Source organism: Pelmatolapia mariae, linkage group LG23 (genome assembly GCF_036321145.2).
Source record: "Pelmatolapia mariae isolate MD_Pm_ZW linkage group LG23, Pm_UMD_F_2, whole genome shotgun sequence".
Lineage (NCBI taxonomy): Eukaryota > Metazoa > Chordata > Actinopteri > Cichliformes > Cichlidae > Pelmatolapia > Pelmatolapia mariae.
Genome location: NC_086246.1, coordinates 23,410,951 through 23,428,227, shown reverse-complemented (window position 1 = coordinate 23,428,227; position 17,277 = coordinate 23,410,951). Strand labels below are relative to the sequence as shown.

Genomic DNA, 17,277 nt, shown 5'->3' with positions numbered 1-17,277 from the left:
TTGGTCCAGGTTCAACATTGCAGGTAACCAGTCACATTGCTGTGATGTCATAGTTTTGTGATGTGATGTTAAAACACCATCACACCAAACCCTAACCACAGTCCTGTAACTCTAACCACGATCACATCCCAACCCCCAACTCTAATCCTGACCTTAGTTTGGATTTTTCCTGAGTGGACATGAGCATTTTTTTCCACATCATAAAACTATTACATCATAACAATGTGATTAGTCACTTGAAATGTTGAATCTGGACCGACAATAATTATAAAAATTCAGTATCATCACCAATGTTGGGATAATTGTAAACACCCATCAATATCCTGTATAAGATAAACAAGGATTATTTTGAACTGTGAATCATGCAAAGCTACTCTAGAAGTAAAATTTTGACTCATGGAGTTGGAAATAAACATAATAGGTCCCACTTTACCATTAATAAAAATACAGTTTTTGAGGCTTTAGTTAAATGAGAAATATAGTGTATACAGAGTGTTTGTAAACAAACTGTGATTAATGTTTTGTCCCATTAGGTCTCAGAAGTAATCAGCACATGTACAAACTTCTTAGAGACCACTGGTAAAGCAGCAGATGATGAAATCCATGATTTATGATTAAACATGATTCTTTAAACTTACATAAATTGTCTTTATAGCTTTTAAAAATGTAACTAAGTGCAAATATATATCTTCATGAGATAATATCACCGCGTCCTCCATTCATTTCTAAACTTAATGACTTCTTTTGGATTTTATGGCTCGTTTTGTTCCCGTCTTCGTACAGAAAGACCGCCAGTGTCAGACAGCAGCATCTCAGAGCTTCTTGCACTTTTTTCCACACAAATTTATTAAAAGAAACCAAGCATTTCAGCGTGTTGCTCACATGACAGAAGGCACAACAGTTAATGCACATTTCACTGCATTCGTTACAGCTCTGTTAGCACACAAAGAGGATGAATCCTCTCCACTGGAGATGGCAGTGAGCAAAAAGCCAGCAAAAGCACATGACATGACAGATTTATGGCTGAATCCTCGGCATGATGTATGTGATTTGTTTGCTTCCTGTAACTGCAAACAAACTCATTCTTACTTTGCACATGTACTGGACTCACATCGCAAATTATAGGCAAAGCATAGTTTAGAAAAAAAATAAATATCCCTCTGTTATGGCTAAAAATACAATTTGAAAATATCTTCCCTTGAAGCAAAGTAGAAGTCAGTACTGTGGGTTACAGATAAAATCAGTGTAAAGAAACTTAAAACACACATTTTACATACAAAATAATCAATGTTAACTTTGCTCTTGGACACTGAACATTACATTATCATAATTTGTTTGTCTAATATCCATTTTCACTCTATATAAAAACTAGCTGTGTAGTTAAAGGCACAGAAAACCTTATTTAAACCATTTTAACATTTTTCTCAGCCCAGAGACACAAACATAAACATTGCAGTGGTTCAGACATAGTTTCTCGTGGTACAGTATAACCTCTCTGAGATAGATCTAATCACACTAGTCACGATGTGTTCTCTGCTGCAGGGTGTTGAATGTTGCCAAGGGGGTCACAGAAATTGAAAAATGACAGTTTAACAGCAGCCTGTCCTTTCAGAATAAGACCAGATATGGACTTTAGTCACAGAGCAGAATTCTTTCTAAAAACTGATTTTTCTGTTTCACTTATCACTGATATATTTATCAGTCTACTTCTTCTGTGGTGCACAACCTTGCTTAAACTAGCGGTGGTTATGATTATTAGAGACACTGCTAGCTGGCAACTTTCAAACAGCAAAAGAAATGACAGAGAAGCTGCACCAACATGGCTGCCAGAGACAGTTACAGTAGGTCACCTGAGCTTAACTTGCGTGGGCAATCCTGTGTAGCACCATAGAGTAGGGGTTAACATACATAAACTAATTATTCTTTAGAAAATTCATATTTACAAAGGCACATCATAGTGTGTGCGTGTGTGGACAAAAACTGTGTCCGTGTCTATCTCCTGGAGTGGCCGGCGCTGTTCTCGATGCACAGCACGACGTTGGAGCTGGAGCAGCTGCTGGAGCTCTGCTGCAGCAAACTGCCACTCTGCAACGGCGACGCCATGCCGGTCAGCGCCTGTTCGCCCACGCGCCACGTCTCGCAGAAGCTGTCGACGTGCCGCTCGCCTCTGCTAGTCGATCCGTGCCAGACCATCTTCTCTGGCCTGTGAAGAAATAGAAATGCGTCATTCCGTAGCCAGCCTTAAAGACGTAATGTTAATGTAATGTTACGATTCATGCTGATTTGAGCCTCACCATGTGTTGTCGTGAAGAACGTCCTTGCCATCAAACGAGTAGACTGACACGTTTTCCTTCATTCTGCCGCCGCTGAAGATGTCGTCCCAGCTGTCAAATAGAACCTCGTCCTGGTGAACGCGAGACACATGAATGAGTCAAATTACACTTTGTTGGGAATGTCAAAGCTTTAAAATGAGTCAACACTTAAGCGAGTATCATAGGCTGGCTTTAATAGTGACTCAGTTCCACAGACTGTATGAAAAGGATGGAAATAGTCGTCATCACTCCATCAGACCCTTTGCCACTGACTCAAGTTTTTTTTTTCTTTCAGCATATTGTTTTTAGACTTTTTCTGGCTTTATTAGACAGACTCAGTGAAGACTAACAGGAAAGCGAAGGTAAAGAGAGACATGGGGCAAAAGGCCGCAGGTTGGACTTGAATCCCGGCTGGCCACTCTTATCCATGTGGCATATGGTCGCCTGCTCATCCAACTGAGCTAAACTGGGACCTGCTCAGACCAGTTTTTGTTTGATATTCATATCTCAGCCTTTTCTGCCTGTTTCCCTTTATTCATTCTCAGTTGTTTTAAGGACACACTACACAATATCCTAAAATATGCCAAGTTTTCAGGTAATAGCTCTTTGGAAATCAGCTTGTCGCAAAAATAATATTTTATGTCTGTCAAACTGTGTTATCTTTGATATTTTTCATTGATTCAACCAAAGAAATGGGAACAAATGATGTGGCTTGTGATAGGCTGCTAGTGACAAAGTGTCTAACAATACAATTTATAACTTATTCCTTGTGTTAGCTACCTCTTTGATCACTGAATGATGCATAGGTCAGTGTTAAGTGGTTTATATTCCTTTAAAAATGTTCAGGTACAAAGACTAGACTGACAAATGAGTGAAAAAAAGAAATCCGGGAGAACTATTGCTGAAGAATGCTTTACAAACTAGAGCGTCCTGTGTTGGCACACATTTTAAAAACAGGCACGCCCTCCCTCAATTTCGGTCATTACAAAATCTAAACAGCACAGTAATGCAAATAATTACCCCACTGTACAGTTGATATGAAGGGTCAAATTAGTGATTCATAAACTTTATGTGTTTATACTGGGCTGTAAATATGTTTACTTCTGCTGTAGGTTTTTGTCCTTTAAACGTGGAACTTTAGGGCGACTGACCCACTTCTGGGACCAGTCTCAAGTGGCCATTAGAGGAACTGCAGGTTTTTGCCCTCTTATAATCATAGCCTAACAGAGTGATTACAGCTGAAGCGAGCTTTGTTCTGAAAGTTAGCATAGCGGTATCTTTGACTGACTGATGGGCAGCTGTAGTTGCTAGCTTGCTCCTGAGTCAGTGGTGTATTCTAGAGCATTTTTAATGGACGAATATCTTGGCTTCTTGTGCTCCAGTTTTACTGAATGAATTTCTATATTTTATTTGTCTATTATTTAGCACTAATCTGTACCCTGCCATTTAAATATAGTCCCTCCTGGCTCTAAAAGCCAACATGGCTACAACTGTAAGGATAAACTCACAGCAGGAAGAGAACAGGTGATGTCACTGAGATTATGTCCATCTATTTTATACAGTCTGTGAGAGCAATACATAAACTTGCAAGAGACACAGGTCAAGTCAGGTTGGGTGAAAACACTGTTTAACTACCTTCAAGTTGACTACTGATAAATTCTGTCTGTCAGTTTTGCGGACGATGCTGTGGAGATCTTGGAGTCTGGAGGACAGGAAGGCCCGGAAAGTTCCCTTCATCCCAATGGCCTGAGCCTGGGTGAAGCACAGGAAGTCTGCACCGCGGATGCCCCGCATGGAGCCGGTCTGAGGGCTGTTCAGAGCAATCAGGTGGAGCTATGGGGAAACATGCCAAGAAGTAAAAATGTATTCTTACAATGTGAGTAGCTAGACTTTGAGATGAGCCAAGTAGTTTGTCTTACCACTGGCCCAGAAGTGTGATGGTGGACCGGACTCTGGGGTTGACGTGGGGGTGGTCTTCGTGGAGTGGTGATCGGGTAACGAGTGTCCACAACATAATACCTGTTATCAGGTGAGTTTAACCGGTCTGTATAACTTGGAAACCTGGGATCTGTTAGTTCCGGATACCGTGGTTCTGACTGATAACGCGAATCAGGCTGGTATCTGGGATCAACGTAAGTAGGTTTATAGTCAGGCTCAGCATGTGGTTGGGCCGGACTCTCATGCGGCTGGTTGAAGTGGTTGGTGGAGGTGCCCGTGTGGGAGTGGTGGTCTTGGAAGTAAGGGACAACTGGCGGAGGCTCCACAGCAGCAACTTCATTACCCTAAAAATGTAGCATGTGGCTTGTTAAAACTGGGCATGCTATATACCTGAATTACCAGATAAAAGACAAATAAAATTATGCTCACATCCTCCCTGGGGAAAGCGATGTACTCCCCAAGCTGAAAAATACGAAAGAAAACAGAATTAATATACATAAAAACTCCACATTTAAAGTATTTTTGCATCTTTCCGGCTGATTTATGAAGATGAATGTTTCACCTGGACTTGACGAACTCCATCTCGGACTCGTAAGTAGAGATCTGTTTGGTCTAGTATGTACACCAAAGAGCCCTCAGGTTGTCTTCTAGCTGTAGCTGTCATCGTTTCATAAGACCTCAACACTGTCACCTACAAACACAGACCACAATGTGGATTACTGTGCAGCCGACACGTGTGTTTTTGTTGTGGTTTTAGAAAATTATTAATGATTACCTAATATAAATTAGGTAATCAACGATAATTTCCAGCTCTTTAAAATTTGAACACCCAACATTTTTTTAAAGTTCATGACAGACAACCAGAAAATAAACAACTGACTAAAAGTTTTACTCACACCAGAGGTGACACCAGGCACTCCAGGAGGTCCAGGAGGTCCTGGTGGTCCAGGAATACTGATAGCTGTGGTTCAAGCACAGATTTGTTAAACATAGGCTAAATGCTTGGATAAGCATTATCATTATCGTTGCAGGCACCAGACATGGAAAAGAGAACGCCTTCTCAAAAGACGTTAATCTGAGCACACAGAGATGAAACGCAATGATGCAGTGAAGTTTTCTTCAGTATACAGTAATAGGGATGGGTATTGATAAGATTTTCACGATTCCGATTCCATTTTCGATTCTTTTTAACGATTCGATTCTTTATCGATTCTCTTATCGATTCTTTTTTTAAAAAGGAGAACACACAGGTCGATTAGCTTAGAACTTTGTTTTATATCTTCTCTTTGAACAAGATAGAAATTTAGGAGTAACATGGCCTTACAAACCCAACAGTGAGCTCTTAAGAGATCCACAGCCTACGGCTCTTCAATGGGGCGTCACAGGGTCCCCAGAAAAAAAAATTGTAAATGTAAAATAATAAAATAAATATTCTTCTGTAGCAATAACAAAGTATAACATAAATTATTCTGTAGCAATTACACAAGAATATCCAGTAATGTCCCTGCCTACAATTAAACACATTCACTTACCGAAAATCGGGGGCATCTGCTCTGGCAAATGCCTTTTACCACAAACTTAGTCACTGCTCGGTGACATTCTGGCCTGAAAGGAGATGCTACCAGTAGACTGCAGCAAGAACTGCCAGCATCTGAGCCAGCCAGACTCTGTCTGTCTCTCTCATCATGGTCACCTAAATGCACAGTAATGGCAGGTTTTGTAATAAGGCAGATCGCGCTAACATAATATGCACTGTTAGTTGATTATTTACCTGCCGCATTAACGGGAGAGGACGTGCAAACGTTACCGCTGCTGCTGGGTTGAGATTCACGAGTCCGGAGCGGAATTAAAAACACGACATTCATTTAAGGTTATCGCGTGTTTTGTGAGCAAATGCTTTTGCATATTCGTAGTGTTTCCTCCCTTAAATAAAATATCTACTTCGCAAGTATTGCAAGTTGCCCTGTTGTCATCCGTTCTCGTAAAGTATGACCAAACTTTTTAGCGTTTGAGCCGCCATGTTTCCTGCCAGGTAAATGACGCTCCGCAACGTGGTGACGTCATTCGGGGTGACTGGAATCGATAAGGGAATCGTTTGCAAAAATGGGAAACAATTCCAAGGAATTGAAACAGTGGGAACAGGTTCTCAACAAGAACTGGTTTTCGATACCCATCCCTATACAGTAATCAATCAAATCAAATCAAATGATAGTTATCTATGGGTAGTCAATGAACAGATAATTCAGCACACTTTAAATGCTACATCATTGCCCAAGCAATAACCAAAAAAACTAGTTTAAAAGCAAATATAAGCAGGAGGTTTAGCTTTTACAGGCACTTTTGTATCAGTGGCTTTTGTTCATGACAAACCTGCCAGAATTCCATCTATCAGATCAGGTTTTCTTGTATATAAGGGAAATTTTTAGAAATGATAAGCAGCTCTTCATGCACAAAAACTCAGAGAACACTTTAAAATGCAAGACTGGTAATACAGGTGGAGTTTAAAATAAAGGAGCAGCAAGTCATTCAAATTTTAATATATAAATCACCTTCTTTTAAGAAGTCTTTCATTTTTAAGGGACGTTTTCCAGTTTAACTCACTCTGTGTGCCTCTGTAAGATCCATCCAGTGATGGTCCTGGAGGTCCAGGTGGCCCTGGTGGTCCAGGTGTTCCATCATATCCTCTTCCAGGTGGTCCAGGTGGCCCCTGAGGGCCTGGTGGGCCAATAATGGAGTCTCCTTTAGGGCCCTAATAAGACAGGAGGACACAGAGTCTACAGCATCTTTAAAAACATCAAGTGGCAGTATGTTTTCCAGAGTGCGATCGTACTGGAGGTCCAGGCACTCCCGGGGCTCCGACTCCGCTTCCTCCATACCGGGGGTCATAATATCCTCCGCCTGGCTCTCCTTTCTCTCCTTTCACACCACTTTCACCTTTCAGCTCATTCTGGGTAGACACATTAAAAATCAGAGAGAAAGCCAGCAGTACAATCAAAACTCAAACCGATTTGAACAGCTTAATCTTAAAATATAAAGACATAAAATCTAAAGTGTGCAAAGGCGAGGGATTACCTTTAAACTGTAAATGTCAATGTTTGATCCAAAACCTGGAACAAACAAAAATGTCTTGCCTTAAATTTGTCCACACACTGAAAACTTTAAACATTTACACATCTGTCAGGGACGTTACCTGGTGGTCCCCGATCTCCTTTCTCTCCTTTAACTGTAAAAAAACAACAAGTTAAACAACCGCAAGAACACAGCATTTCCTCAAATCCTGACTTTATTTACTGTAACTGCAAAGGATAACGACCCGTTATTAGAGTCAGGCCAAACATAGAACAACTGCTGCTTCTGAACCTTTTAGTTACTGCTAAACTCCACCAGTGGGACGGTGCAATTCAAACACAGCTCTCCACCTAAACCCTTTTTAAGTCTAAAATCACTGTGGAGAGAAACCTGTCAGAGATTTTTGGAGGTTTTTTTTAACCGCTGGACCGAGATCGGACAGCTGTTGCCCATCTTCCAGTCTTTCTGCTAAGCCAAGCTAACCATGACGCTTCACATTCACCATACAGATATTAAGGTATTATATTGTACTTCTTAAAATGTTGCACTACTCCTTTAAAATTTTTCTCATAACGTTGGCATCTAACATTGAATTTGAAGTGAACTCACCAGCGTAATACCTGGAGTAATCATATCCCTGAAATTAAAAGGAAAGAATTAGGGAACTTAAACCCATTTTGACCGATATATGCACCACAACAGGAAAATATCATGTCCGGACTCACTCCGAGTCTGTCAATCGGAACAGGAGGTCCAGGAGGCCCAGGGGGCCCTGGTGGGCCTGGTGGTCCCTGAGACACAAATAATAATATTGATTACTGTTTCTGTAAAAGATAACAAATGGATTGAAATCAGGATCTGATAAAAAGGCAAAGTCAAATCTTCAGCACTCACAGGGTATCCGTATCCAGATCCACTGCCTGCATCTCCCTTCTCTCCTTTGGCACCGTTTAGTCCTGGTCGACCCTAAAACAAGAAAAGGATGCAGAATGTCACAGTTACATTACGACATAATGAACTTCTAAAAAGAAAAATTATTTGTTCCCTCTCAACCCTGCAAATCAAAGCTCCCTAAGATTGGACTCCACTGTTGCTCTCTTTTCACAGTTGCTGTCAAAACATAAATCTAATATGAAGAATCAACTGATTGCAATAGTATTTGCACAAACCACTACATTTCTGACGTTATACTTTTATACTTTATATTTGTAGCCATGAGATCAGCATCAAGGGTGGTAAAGATGCCAAACTTACCGGTCGGCCAGGAAAACCAATCTCCCCCTTCTGGCCTTGAGGACCTTGTGGACCCTGGAGAAAAATGTACATTGAAGCTCGTTATACTAATCTGATTTTGCTAACTTGTTAAACAAGTCTAAAGTTGTAAGCTTTTAAAATTTAGACAACATACTGGAAATCCCATTGGGCCAGGACTTCCTCTCTCACCCTGCAAATTAAGACACAAGCACACTGTAAACATCACACACAGGGATATTTTGATTTAAACATATTAGGAATGATCACCTTTGTTTTTCAAGACAACCTGAACCAGAACTATCCATACCAACACTGATATCGGTATTGGATCGACACTAAGGCAGTTGGATAAATACTTTGTTTCTGTCATCAAAGTCCATAATGACGGATTTATTTTAACTTGATTTATTTACCGGCTGTCCTGTCAAGCCTCCCAGGAATAGAGGTCTCCCATCAGGCCCCGTGATGACACCAGGCTCTCCTTTTTCTCCCTGAACAAAAAGCAAGAACTTACAAAAATACTACTGGAAACAGTATTTAAGTCACAAGGCTTTTAAAAAATATTGTTGATATTAAAATATTGAACTACATTCGTTTCCTGTTACTTTAAAAAAAATTGTGTTAAATAATTTGGAAAGTAAAAAGTATGTCACTTACTGAGAGGAATGTAAATAAAAATCATGTTAAATCATGTTAATATGAAAATGTATTAAATTAAAAAACAATGTTGCACAAAATATAATGAATATACATGTTTTAAAATGTGAAATGAACAAACAAAGATATGCACCTACCTTAGGTGCATATCCTGGTGGCCCTGGGTTCCCTTTTTCCCCTTTTGGTCCCATTGGGCCCTAAGTCCATACACACAATATAATCACTTATTTGCATTATTTTGAATCAGTTGGATTCCTACAGGCTCAACTGTTTGATGATCATGGTGATACGTACTGGGAATCCTGCCCTGCCTGGAATACCTGGTCCAACCTGAAAAAGAAACGCAGTTTGAAAAAGCTAAAATGTTCTCTTAACTTTATGTTTTGTGGCGACGCTTTTGATAAGATTGTTAGGGGACCGAGGGGCGCATCCACCTACCTGCCCTGCTTCGTTCCAATAAAGGTCGTTATACTAGCAAGACAAAGTTAGGTCAGTTAGTATGAATGTGAATGAGCAAACAAGCATGCCGTGGCTATTAGTGAAGATGAGTAACATCAGGAGAAAAATCGATTTAGACAGGCTGTGCTGTGTGGGTTAGTGTTATTTCACATATTAATCCAGAATCATTCAACCTCTGTACATTTACAAGTTGAATGAAGACTCACATCTCCTCCTGGCTGGTAGATGATCTGTCCTGGAGGTCCAGGAGGGCCTGGAAGTCCAGGTGGTCCACCATCTCTTCCTGGAAAACCCTGTTACAAATTGGTGCATTATCAGGCAGAAATGGGTGAATATGCAATATGTTCAGAGCATAGTTTAATCAAGTCCCTGTCTGAATGAATATTGCATTATTGAATATTGAACATGCATATGAAACTTTTGACTGGTACTGAATAAAGGCATCATCTGCATATAACTGAATCCAATGGTCAGCGATCATACCATTGAGACATACAGAAATAAAAGAACCTAATGTAGAAACCTTCAAACAATGTTTTGTATGTAAATATAATGCTGTCATCTGCATATAACTAAACTCCACAAAAGGAAAGTTTGCATGAATTCAATAAAACTAATGAAAACATAGGTAGGCCCAAACAGAACTTTGAGGCACAACTTTCTGACTGACTTGCAATCTTGCACGTGTTGCTTCTGTTCTAAAGAAATGTTCAAAGAGATCGCATGATCTATGACAAAATACATTATCCTATATACACACTACTTTCATCAATTTAGATAGACAGTAAACTCTAGATAAATTATAATAACTAAAAAGTTATTTGGGAACTGCATATGCTGATGAAGCTCATATGAAACGAAGAGCTTCAGAACAACAACTAAATAGATGTTAAGGTATTACTACCTTTCAACTTCAAGCACAAAAATCTTGCTGATTGCATATTGTACTAACAACACAACAGACAACACACATTTAAAAATGAAAATATGTTCGCCCACTGCAAAATGTTTAACTCTGCATTCAACTCACCCTCTCTCCTTGCTCGCCTCTGTCTCCCTTTGGACCCTAAAAAATAATCAGGATACTGTATTAGAAGATCATATCATTAATACTAGTAAGTGTACAGTAACACTAATGTTAGCCATACTGTTTCTCCAGTTGAACCATCCAAGCCAGGGATCCCAGGAGGTCCTCGTGGTCCTTCTGCTCCTTTGCTACCAGGTGTTCCTGGTAAACCTGGATTTCCCTAAAAAAAACATTAAAACATATTCTTTACAGGAGTGGTGAATTCATAAAAGTATAACATAAATTCACTGAATTAAAATGGAATGCTGCTACTAATATTGTTAATAAGACAAGACTTTTTTCATTTATGTTAATGTACGTATAAAACATAGGTATGGTTTCTCACTTAATATCCAGGATTTTGGGGGGTTAAAAAAACTTTGTGAAACAATATAGGACATCTACTCATGTACATGTAATGACTAATTATCCTTGGGCAAGATACTGAACCCTAAGTTGTTCTGTGATGTATTCATGTATGTGAATGTGGGCTAGAAAAAAGTGCTTCGATTAAAGTGTGTGAATGATGGATTACAAATATGAACATTAAAAAAAAAAAGGATTTATAATAAATATTTTTAAAACATACACTTTTTAATAATCACTTTGTGTGTGACGATGTTTGTGCACTGAGACTGATCCACACATTAAGGAGGAAATACTGCATATACAGACAAATACAGACATTTATGCTACTCTATAGTAAGATTCTATAAAAAATATTGTAAGCATTTTTTTAGAAGATCTTCATTTTTCTACATGTAATTTATTGATATTAAAACTAGGCTAAATACTGTCATGGTCCCTGTGCCTCACCAGCTGATCCCGTCTTAGGCAACATGTGTTTTTGTTGTTTTTGCTCTCGCTCTCTCTCCCTCTCTCTCTCTCCTGCCGGGGCGGTGCTCATTATGGGCTCCCACCCCTGGCCCACGCACCTGCCATCTCCACACCTGCTGCCTATCTGCGTAATCACGAGTCCTACTTAAGATGGCAGCACAGTGCTACTCGGCGCTGGATCGTTGAGCTATCAGCGTCAGTCGCTCAGCAGTTTGAGAATCAGATTCTGTGAGTTGTTTTTTATCTAACCCAGAGCTTATTAGACTGAAAAGCCAACTGAATATGTGGTTAACAGATACACAACAGAGCAAGTAATTGAACAAATCATTTGAAAACACACATAACTTATATCAGTAAAAAACAGAAAACCAAAGTGGCCCTAAAGTCAAACCTTGAGGGACACCTTTTTATATTTGATTCACACCCTTGTACTTTGATGTGAGATTTATACTTAATGTGACTTAAGTAGCCACACTCATGCCAAAACAAGAGGATAGCTCGGATGCTAAACAAAAGCAAAATTACTGTAGAGAAAGTTGGATTTAATCCTGATTCGAATTGATGTTAATAGGGTCAGGGATAGCTCAGTAGGTAGAGTGGTGGCTCCAGGTCGGGGGTTCGAATCCACTGAACGGCTACCCTGAGGTACCCCTGAGCAAGGTACCGTTCCTACAAACCGCTCCCCGGGCGCCCAATGGCTGCCCACTGCTTCACTGGGTGAATGGGTTAAATGCAGAGAGGAATTTCCCCACGGGGATCAATAAAGTTTAAGAAGAAAAAATATACTATGTACTTCTTGAAATCTTAAAATGGGTGACGTTTTAATTTACGGTATCATGGACATAAAGAGATAACTTATTCAAGCCATACAGTTTCTCTGGCATACTTACAGGATGACCTGCAATACCAGGTGGGCCCTGGAAAAATATGGCACAGGACAGCATGAGATATACAAATATTTACAGCACTGTGAGCAAAGGAACAACAGTCTCCCATATTTGTAACTTGTTACCTGTGGTCCAGGTTCGCCTCTGAGTCCAGGCAAACCACTGAGTACCTCATATCCATCTTGATCATTCTGTATGGAGATAATTTGAAATCAAAACAACTAATCACTGCTAGCTTCTCATCCACTCAGACTGTTTGGACTGGTTGACATTTCAGAGTAGATATCAATGGTTGCTACCGGCATCCTCAAATTAACAACTTTTTTAGCTTGGTACTTGCTCTCATCTGTCCACAAAAAACAAAAGAAAACAAAAAAAAGGAGAAAAAAAATCTACTCACATAGCCAATGCGATATGGTGGCCCAGGTGGTCCGGGGGGCCCTGGTGGTCCCACTGGTCCCATTGGACCTGGAAGCCCTGCCAGGCCAGTCTGTCCTGGTGTCCCCACCTGTCCTGGTTCACCCTGAGAGCCCTTAGGTGGCAGAGGTCAGTTGTAATGTCAGATTATGTTCAACATTGTATAAAGAGGAGAAGAAAATTAGGACAGGAAGAGCAAACGGTGGCATGACACAGGCACGTGCAGAGCTGGAGGTTAAGTGGAGATGCGGATGAAGGTTACAGTTAAGGTTTGGGGACCTACTATGCTCATTAATGTGCCTGTATTTATTCTTGGATTGTACTAGAGCTGATTGTATAATTCAACAATGGACAAACATGCCTCTTTATCATCGCCCTAATGTATGTCTGAAGCAAGTCGTGTTAGTGCATGTCTCTTTCTAACAGGACACTGTCATATGATTAGCCAGCTTCTGGAAGCTTGCTGAGGGGCAGTACCCAGTGCTTGTGAGCTGTACGGCCTATTCTTCATAGGTCCCTGTACCAAGTAACTATTTAAAGAAACCAATTTTGGTGAAAGTATCTAAAATTCAGAGCAGTGTGAAGCCTGATTTATTAAAACTTTGGTCATTTTTAATATGAACACCTTGCTTTGTATATGCATGACAGAAACTAAGGAAAGGCAGAGTAGGTCCTTAAATGAGTGAAGAAAGATCTTTTATGGAAACAGAATCTTTCACAGCTACACTGTCTCCAAAGATTCTGTGAAAACAGAAAATAATAGTAATATTATAATAATAATAATAACAAAAAGGAGTAAATAATGCAGAAAACTCGAGAAAAGAAAATAAATCATCACAGCAGAGACGTGCCCCAGGACCACCAACCCATTACACACCGTAGAGGATGGAGTAAAGTAAGAGAACAAGCCGGTGAAAAAGCTGGAGCCTTGCGCGTCTTGCTAAAGGAAAGCAACAAAGAATGTGAAGAGTACATGGATGGGCCACCAAGTACAACCTTTTCATATCAGTTCAGTGGGGAACATCTTTCTGCTTTCAATGATGAGAGTTTTAAGGGCTGAAATTTAAAATTAAGCTCACCTTTTCTCCAGCTGGTCCTGGAAGACCGAGGTCACCACTGTCACCCTGGGGAAAGATTTAAAACAAAATATATGATAGTCAATACATTTAAAATAAATGTCTATTGAATCATTACATTTAGTCCAGGTTTGTAGGCTGTATTCATTTTAATCCTTCTTGAACTTTTTTTTTTAGGTGTTTTGTGGTCAAAATAACAATTTTTAAAATATTTTGGTTAATCACTAAATAAAACTAATGAACCTCTCATCAGATTTTATTAATAAATGATGAAGTCTTTTAGTGAGTACATTGTCTCTTGTTAGCATGTACCATAGTACAGCCCCACAGATTGGTTTATAACAGTCTAAAACCTTAGACTGAGTCTATTTTTACCTTTCCTCCTGCAGGTCCAGGTGGACCGGGTAGACCAGGAGGACCAGGGGGTCCCTACAGCAGCAAACATAAAACAGAGTCAGTATTTACTACACCTCAAATAAACATCAACAACATTTAAAAGCAGAACAATGAAGGCATTGGGTGGTAAGTAAGTAAAATGGTAAGTAATCAAAGTAAAATACTCACTGGCAATCCCGGAGCACCATCTTGCCCAGGTGGTCCAGGAGGTCCAACAGCTATTGGACCATCAAGGCCCACTGCCACTGAAGTACCAGGGATCCCAGGAGGGCCAGGAGGACCTGGGAGACCCGGTGGACCACGTGGACCCTAGATAACAAATCCCAAAACAATCATATTACCACCTCAAGTGACTACTTTTTACTTATGTTTAAAAAAAAAAAAACATACCCGGATTTTATCCAAGTCTGGGAATCCCGAGCCCTCCATGTCAACAAATGTCTGTAAGAAGCATAAATTTAATGAAAGGTTTTGGAAGTTATGAAATGAATAAAAAGAGTGTGTGGAGCCTGGACTTACTGGACGATCAACAGTACCAGGCCCAGGAGGTCCAGGTGGACCTGGGGGGCCTCTGGGTCCAGGCTGACCCTCTCCACGTTCACCCTGGAGGATTTTAAGACCACGGATTATCACACTACATAAAGCCATGTGTCTTCTTTAAACAGATGACTTAAATAGGGCACCTTTTCGCCTTTGGCACCAGGAACTCCTGGAATTCCTGGAACACCCTGCAGCCCAGGAGGACCCTGGAAACAGAAGCAAAAAAACCCCCAAATTACACTGATAATATTTCAATCGATTTATCTGGAAAAGCCTATAAATAATTCTTCTTTTGTAGAAATATTTTAATGTGAAAACAGAGAAACTCACAGCTCTTCCATCCTCTCCTGGATCACCCTGAAAGATTAATGAACAACCTCTGAGCAACATGAACCTCCAAACGCTGAACAGCTCTAAACCTCGTTGTACTCACAGGCTCCCCATCAGCTCCTGGAGGTCCTGCAGGCCCATCCAACCCTGGCGGTCCTGGTGGTCCAGGGGGTCCGGCCATCTGCTGCACAATAGAGCCATCCCCAAGTCGGACCACCTCAGCTGCAGGTCCTGGAGGACCAGGTGGTCCGGGAGGCCCCTGAGCCCCACGATCTCCTTTTTTACCAGTGTAGCCTTTGCCAAGATCACCCTGTGAGTGAGAATGTTGGATTTGGAAGGAATTTAATACTTATTTAATACTTAAGTTACAGGTTTACATCATTTAAATGTGAATTACAGTTTTAAGCTTTATGTGTTTAATAAAGGCATCATAACAGTTTCTCTAGCAGAGACACAGTAGATCTGTTGACAGCAGAAACTAAACATGTTGATATGGATGAACCTGAAATAAGTTCTATCATTTCTAATGGCAAGAATAAAATTTCAAATTCAATCTGTGTCATAAGTTTTGCTCCTGGCTGATCGGCATTTAGACATTTCTGCTCTTGTGCTTCAATTCATTAATTCTGACATGAGCCTTTCTGCTCATCTCCAACATGTTTTTATTCCTCGATTCGACCAGAGTAGCTTTCAATGATTCGGAACTCAAAATAGTTTTAGCTCCTCCCCCTATAAGGCCATCTTTTCAGCTATATGTGACACCGGACAGAGCCGAGTGCGAAAAACAAAACTCTTGGCTCTGAGACCGAGAGTTTAGAGTTTTCTGAATCTTGAGCTTCTGCATTGCAGGGATTATTTGTACACATGCTGACCTCCTTATTTTTGTTTAGCTCATTATGTATAAAAGCCAAACTGCATGTGTATGAGTAAATGGACAGACACTTCACATACCTTTTCACCCTTTTCACCCTGAAAAGCAGGAAGAAACAGTTGAGTGCATCAGCCATACGGTCACTAAAAACACACTCACAGACACAAAGTGGTGTCTTACCTTCTGTCCTTGGACTCCACCCTGTGCAGAGAAACCAGAGCCAGAGCTGATACCTGAATCTCCCTTCGCTCCTACAGGGCCCTGGTCCCCCTTTGAGCCTTTCTCTCCTCTGTCTCCTTTTTCACCTTTAGCAGTGATTGTACCTGAAGTAATTTAGCAAGTTAGGAATATCTAGACCAGGGGTGGGCAATCTCAGTCCACGAGGGCCGGTGTCCCTGCAGGTTTTAGATGTGTCCTCGAACCAACACAGCTGATTTAAATGGCTAAATTAGCTCCTCAACATGTCCTGAAGTTCTCCAGAGGCCTGGTAACGAACTAATCATGTGATTCAGGTGTGTTGACCCAAGGTGAGATCTAAAACCTGCAGGGACACCGGCCCTCGTGGACTGAGATTGCCCACCCCTGATCTAGACTGTGCCGCAGGACAAGAATGCTTAAATACAAATGTGATATGTGTAAATGTAAGACCAGCAACTATCAATGCATCATCTACTCTTATATAGCACATGGATGTCAAGCATGCTGATCCAGTGATGATCAGCAAACAGTCCTTCACCATCACCCGAAGCAAAATGTGAAATTGGAACTGCAATAATCACAAAATGAAAGCACAGAAGATGCCAAAGCAAAAGCCAAAAAAGTCTTTAATGAAATTGCCTTCTATTTATTTTTCTCTGCGAAAAAGGCCAATTTTATTTACGGGAAGCAGTTTAGAAATCAGTCCTATAGAGGGAAGCAGGAATTCTTGCTTCTCATTTCAAGGTTAGCTGTATCGTTTCTTCAGGGTTTTGTATTTAACTTAACAGGTCCACCATAAATAAATAGATAAATAAATAAAATAAAACCATGTTGATCTGTAAGTTTGCTTACAGATCAACATAAGAAACAAAAGAGACAAATATTAAAGTAGACACATTAGTGCTGCTTACAATAAACGCTGATTTTCTATTGTTGGTGACGGCTGGAGTCAAAATGTCTTTATAAGCCC

General features: G+C 40.4%; 1 protein-coding gene across 1 annotated transcript in view; it reads right to left on the bottom strand.

Annotated features, from left to right (window-relative positions):
* Positions 1-841: 841 nt before the first annotated feature.
* The window catches only part of LOC134620122 (collagen alpha-1(XVIII) chain-like), a 60,473-nt gene continuing 44,037 nt past the window's right edge, over positions 842-17,277 (bottom strand). Inside the window, exons 7-43 of the mRNA XM_063466086.1 lie at positions 16,290-16,432; positions 16,190-16,207; positions 15,342-15,548; positions 15,239-15,265; positions 15,052-15,114; positions 14,888-14,971; positions 14,759-14,809; positions 14,537-14,677; positions 14,348-14,401; positions 13,976-14,020; positions 13,774-13,836; positions 12,880-13,011; positions 12,605-12,670; positions 12,483-12,509; positions 10,838-10,936; positions 10,720-10,755; positions 9,896-9,982; positions 9,669-9,701; positions 9,525-9,560; positions 9,368-9,427; positions 8,987-9,064; positions 8,728-8,763; positions 8,574-8,627; positions 8,214-8,285; positions 8,045-8,110; positions 7,929-7,956; positions 7,441-7,473; positions 7,323-7,357; positions 7,081-7,197; positions 6,852-6,999; positions 5,147-5,211; positions 4,813-4,941; positions 4,680-4,712; positions 4,232-4,594; positions 3,948-4,145; positions 2,295-2,404; positions 842-2,203 (exon numbers count right to left, since the gene is read on the bottom strand). Of these exons, the coding sequence (XP_063322156.1) occupies positions 1,993-2,203; positions 2,295-2,404; positions 3,948-4,145; positions 4,232-4,594; positions 4,680-4,712; positions 4,813-4,941; positions 5,147-5,211; positions 6,852-6,999; positions 7,081-7,197; positions 7,323-7,357; positions 7,441-7,473; positions 7,929-7,956; positions 8,045-8,110; positions 8,214-8,285; positions 8,574-8,627; positions 8,728-8,763; positions 8,987-9,064; positions 9,368-9,427; positions 9,525-9,560; positions 9,669-9,701; positions 9,896-9,982; positions 10,720-10,755; positions 10,838-10,936; positions 12,483-12,509; positions 12,605-12,670; positions 12,880-13,011; positions 13,774-13,836; positions 13,976-14,020; positions 14,348-14,401; positions 14,537-14,677; positions 14,759-14,809; positions 14,888-14,971; positions 15,052-15,114; positions 15,239-15,265; positions 15,342-15,548; positions 16,190-16,207; positions 16,290-16,432 (3,248 nt within the window). The 3' untranslated portion in view covers positions 842-1,992. The remainder of the gene's footprint in view (positions 2,204-2,294; positions 2,405-3,947; positions 4,146-4,231; positions 4,595-4,679; positions 4,713-4,812; positions 4,942-5,146; positions 5,212-6,851; positions 7,000-7,080; positions 7,198-7,322; positions 7,358-7,440; positions 7,474-7,928; positions 7,957-8,044; positions 8,111-8,213; positions 8,286-8,573; positions 8,628-8,727; positions 8,764-8,986; positions 9,065-9,367; positions 9,428-9,524; positions 9,561-9,668; positions 9,702-9,895; positions 9,983-10,719; positions 10,756-10,837; positions 10,937-12,482; positions 12,510-12,604; positions 12,671-12,879; positions 13,012-13,773; positions 13,837-13,975; positions 14,021-14,347; positions 14,402-14,536; positions 14,678-14,758; positions 14,810-14,887; positions 14,972-15,051; positions 15,115-15,238; positions 15,266-15,341; positions 15,549-16,189; positions 16,208-16,289; positions 16,433-17,277) is intronic.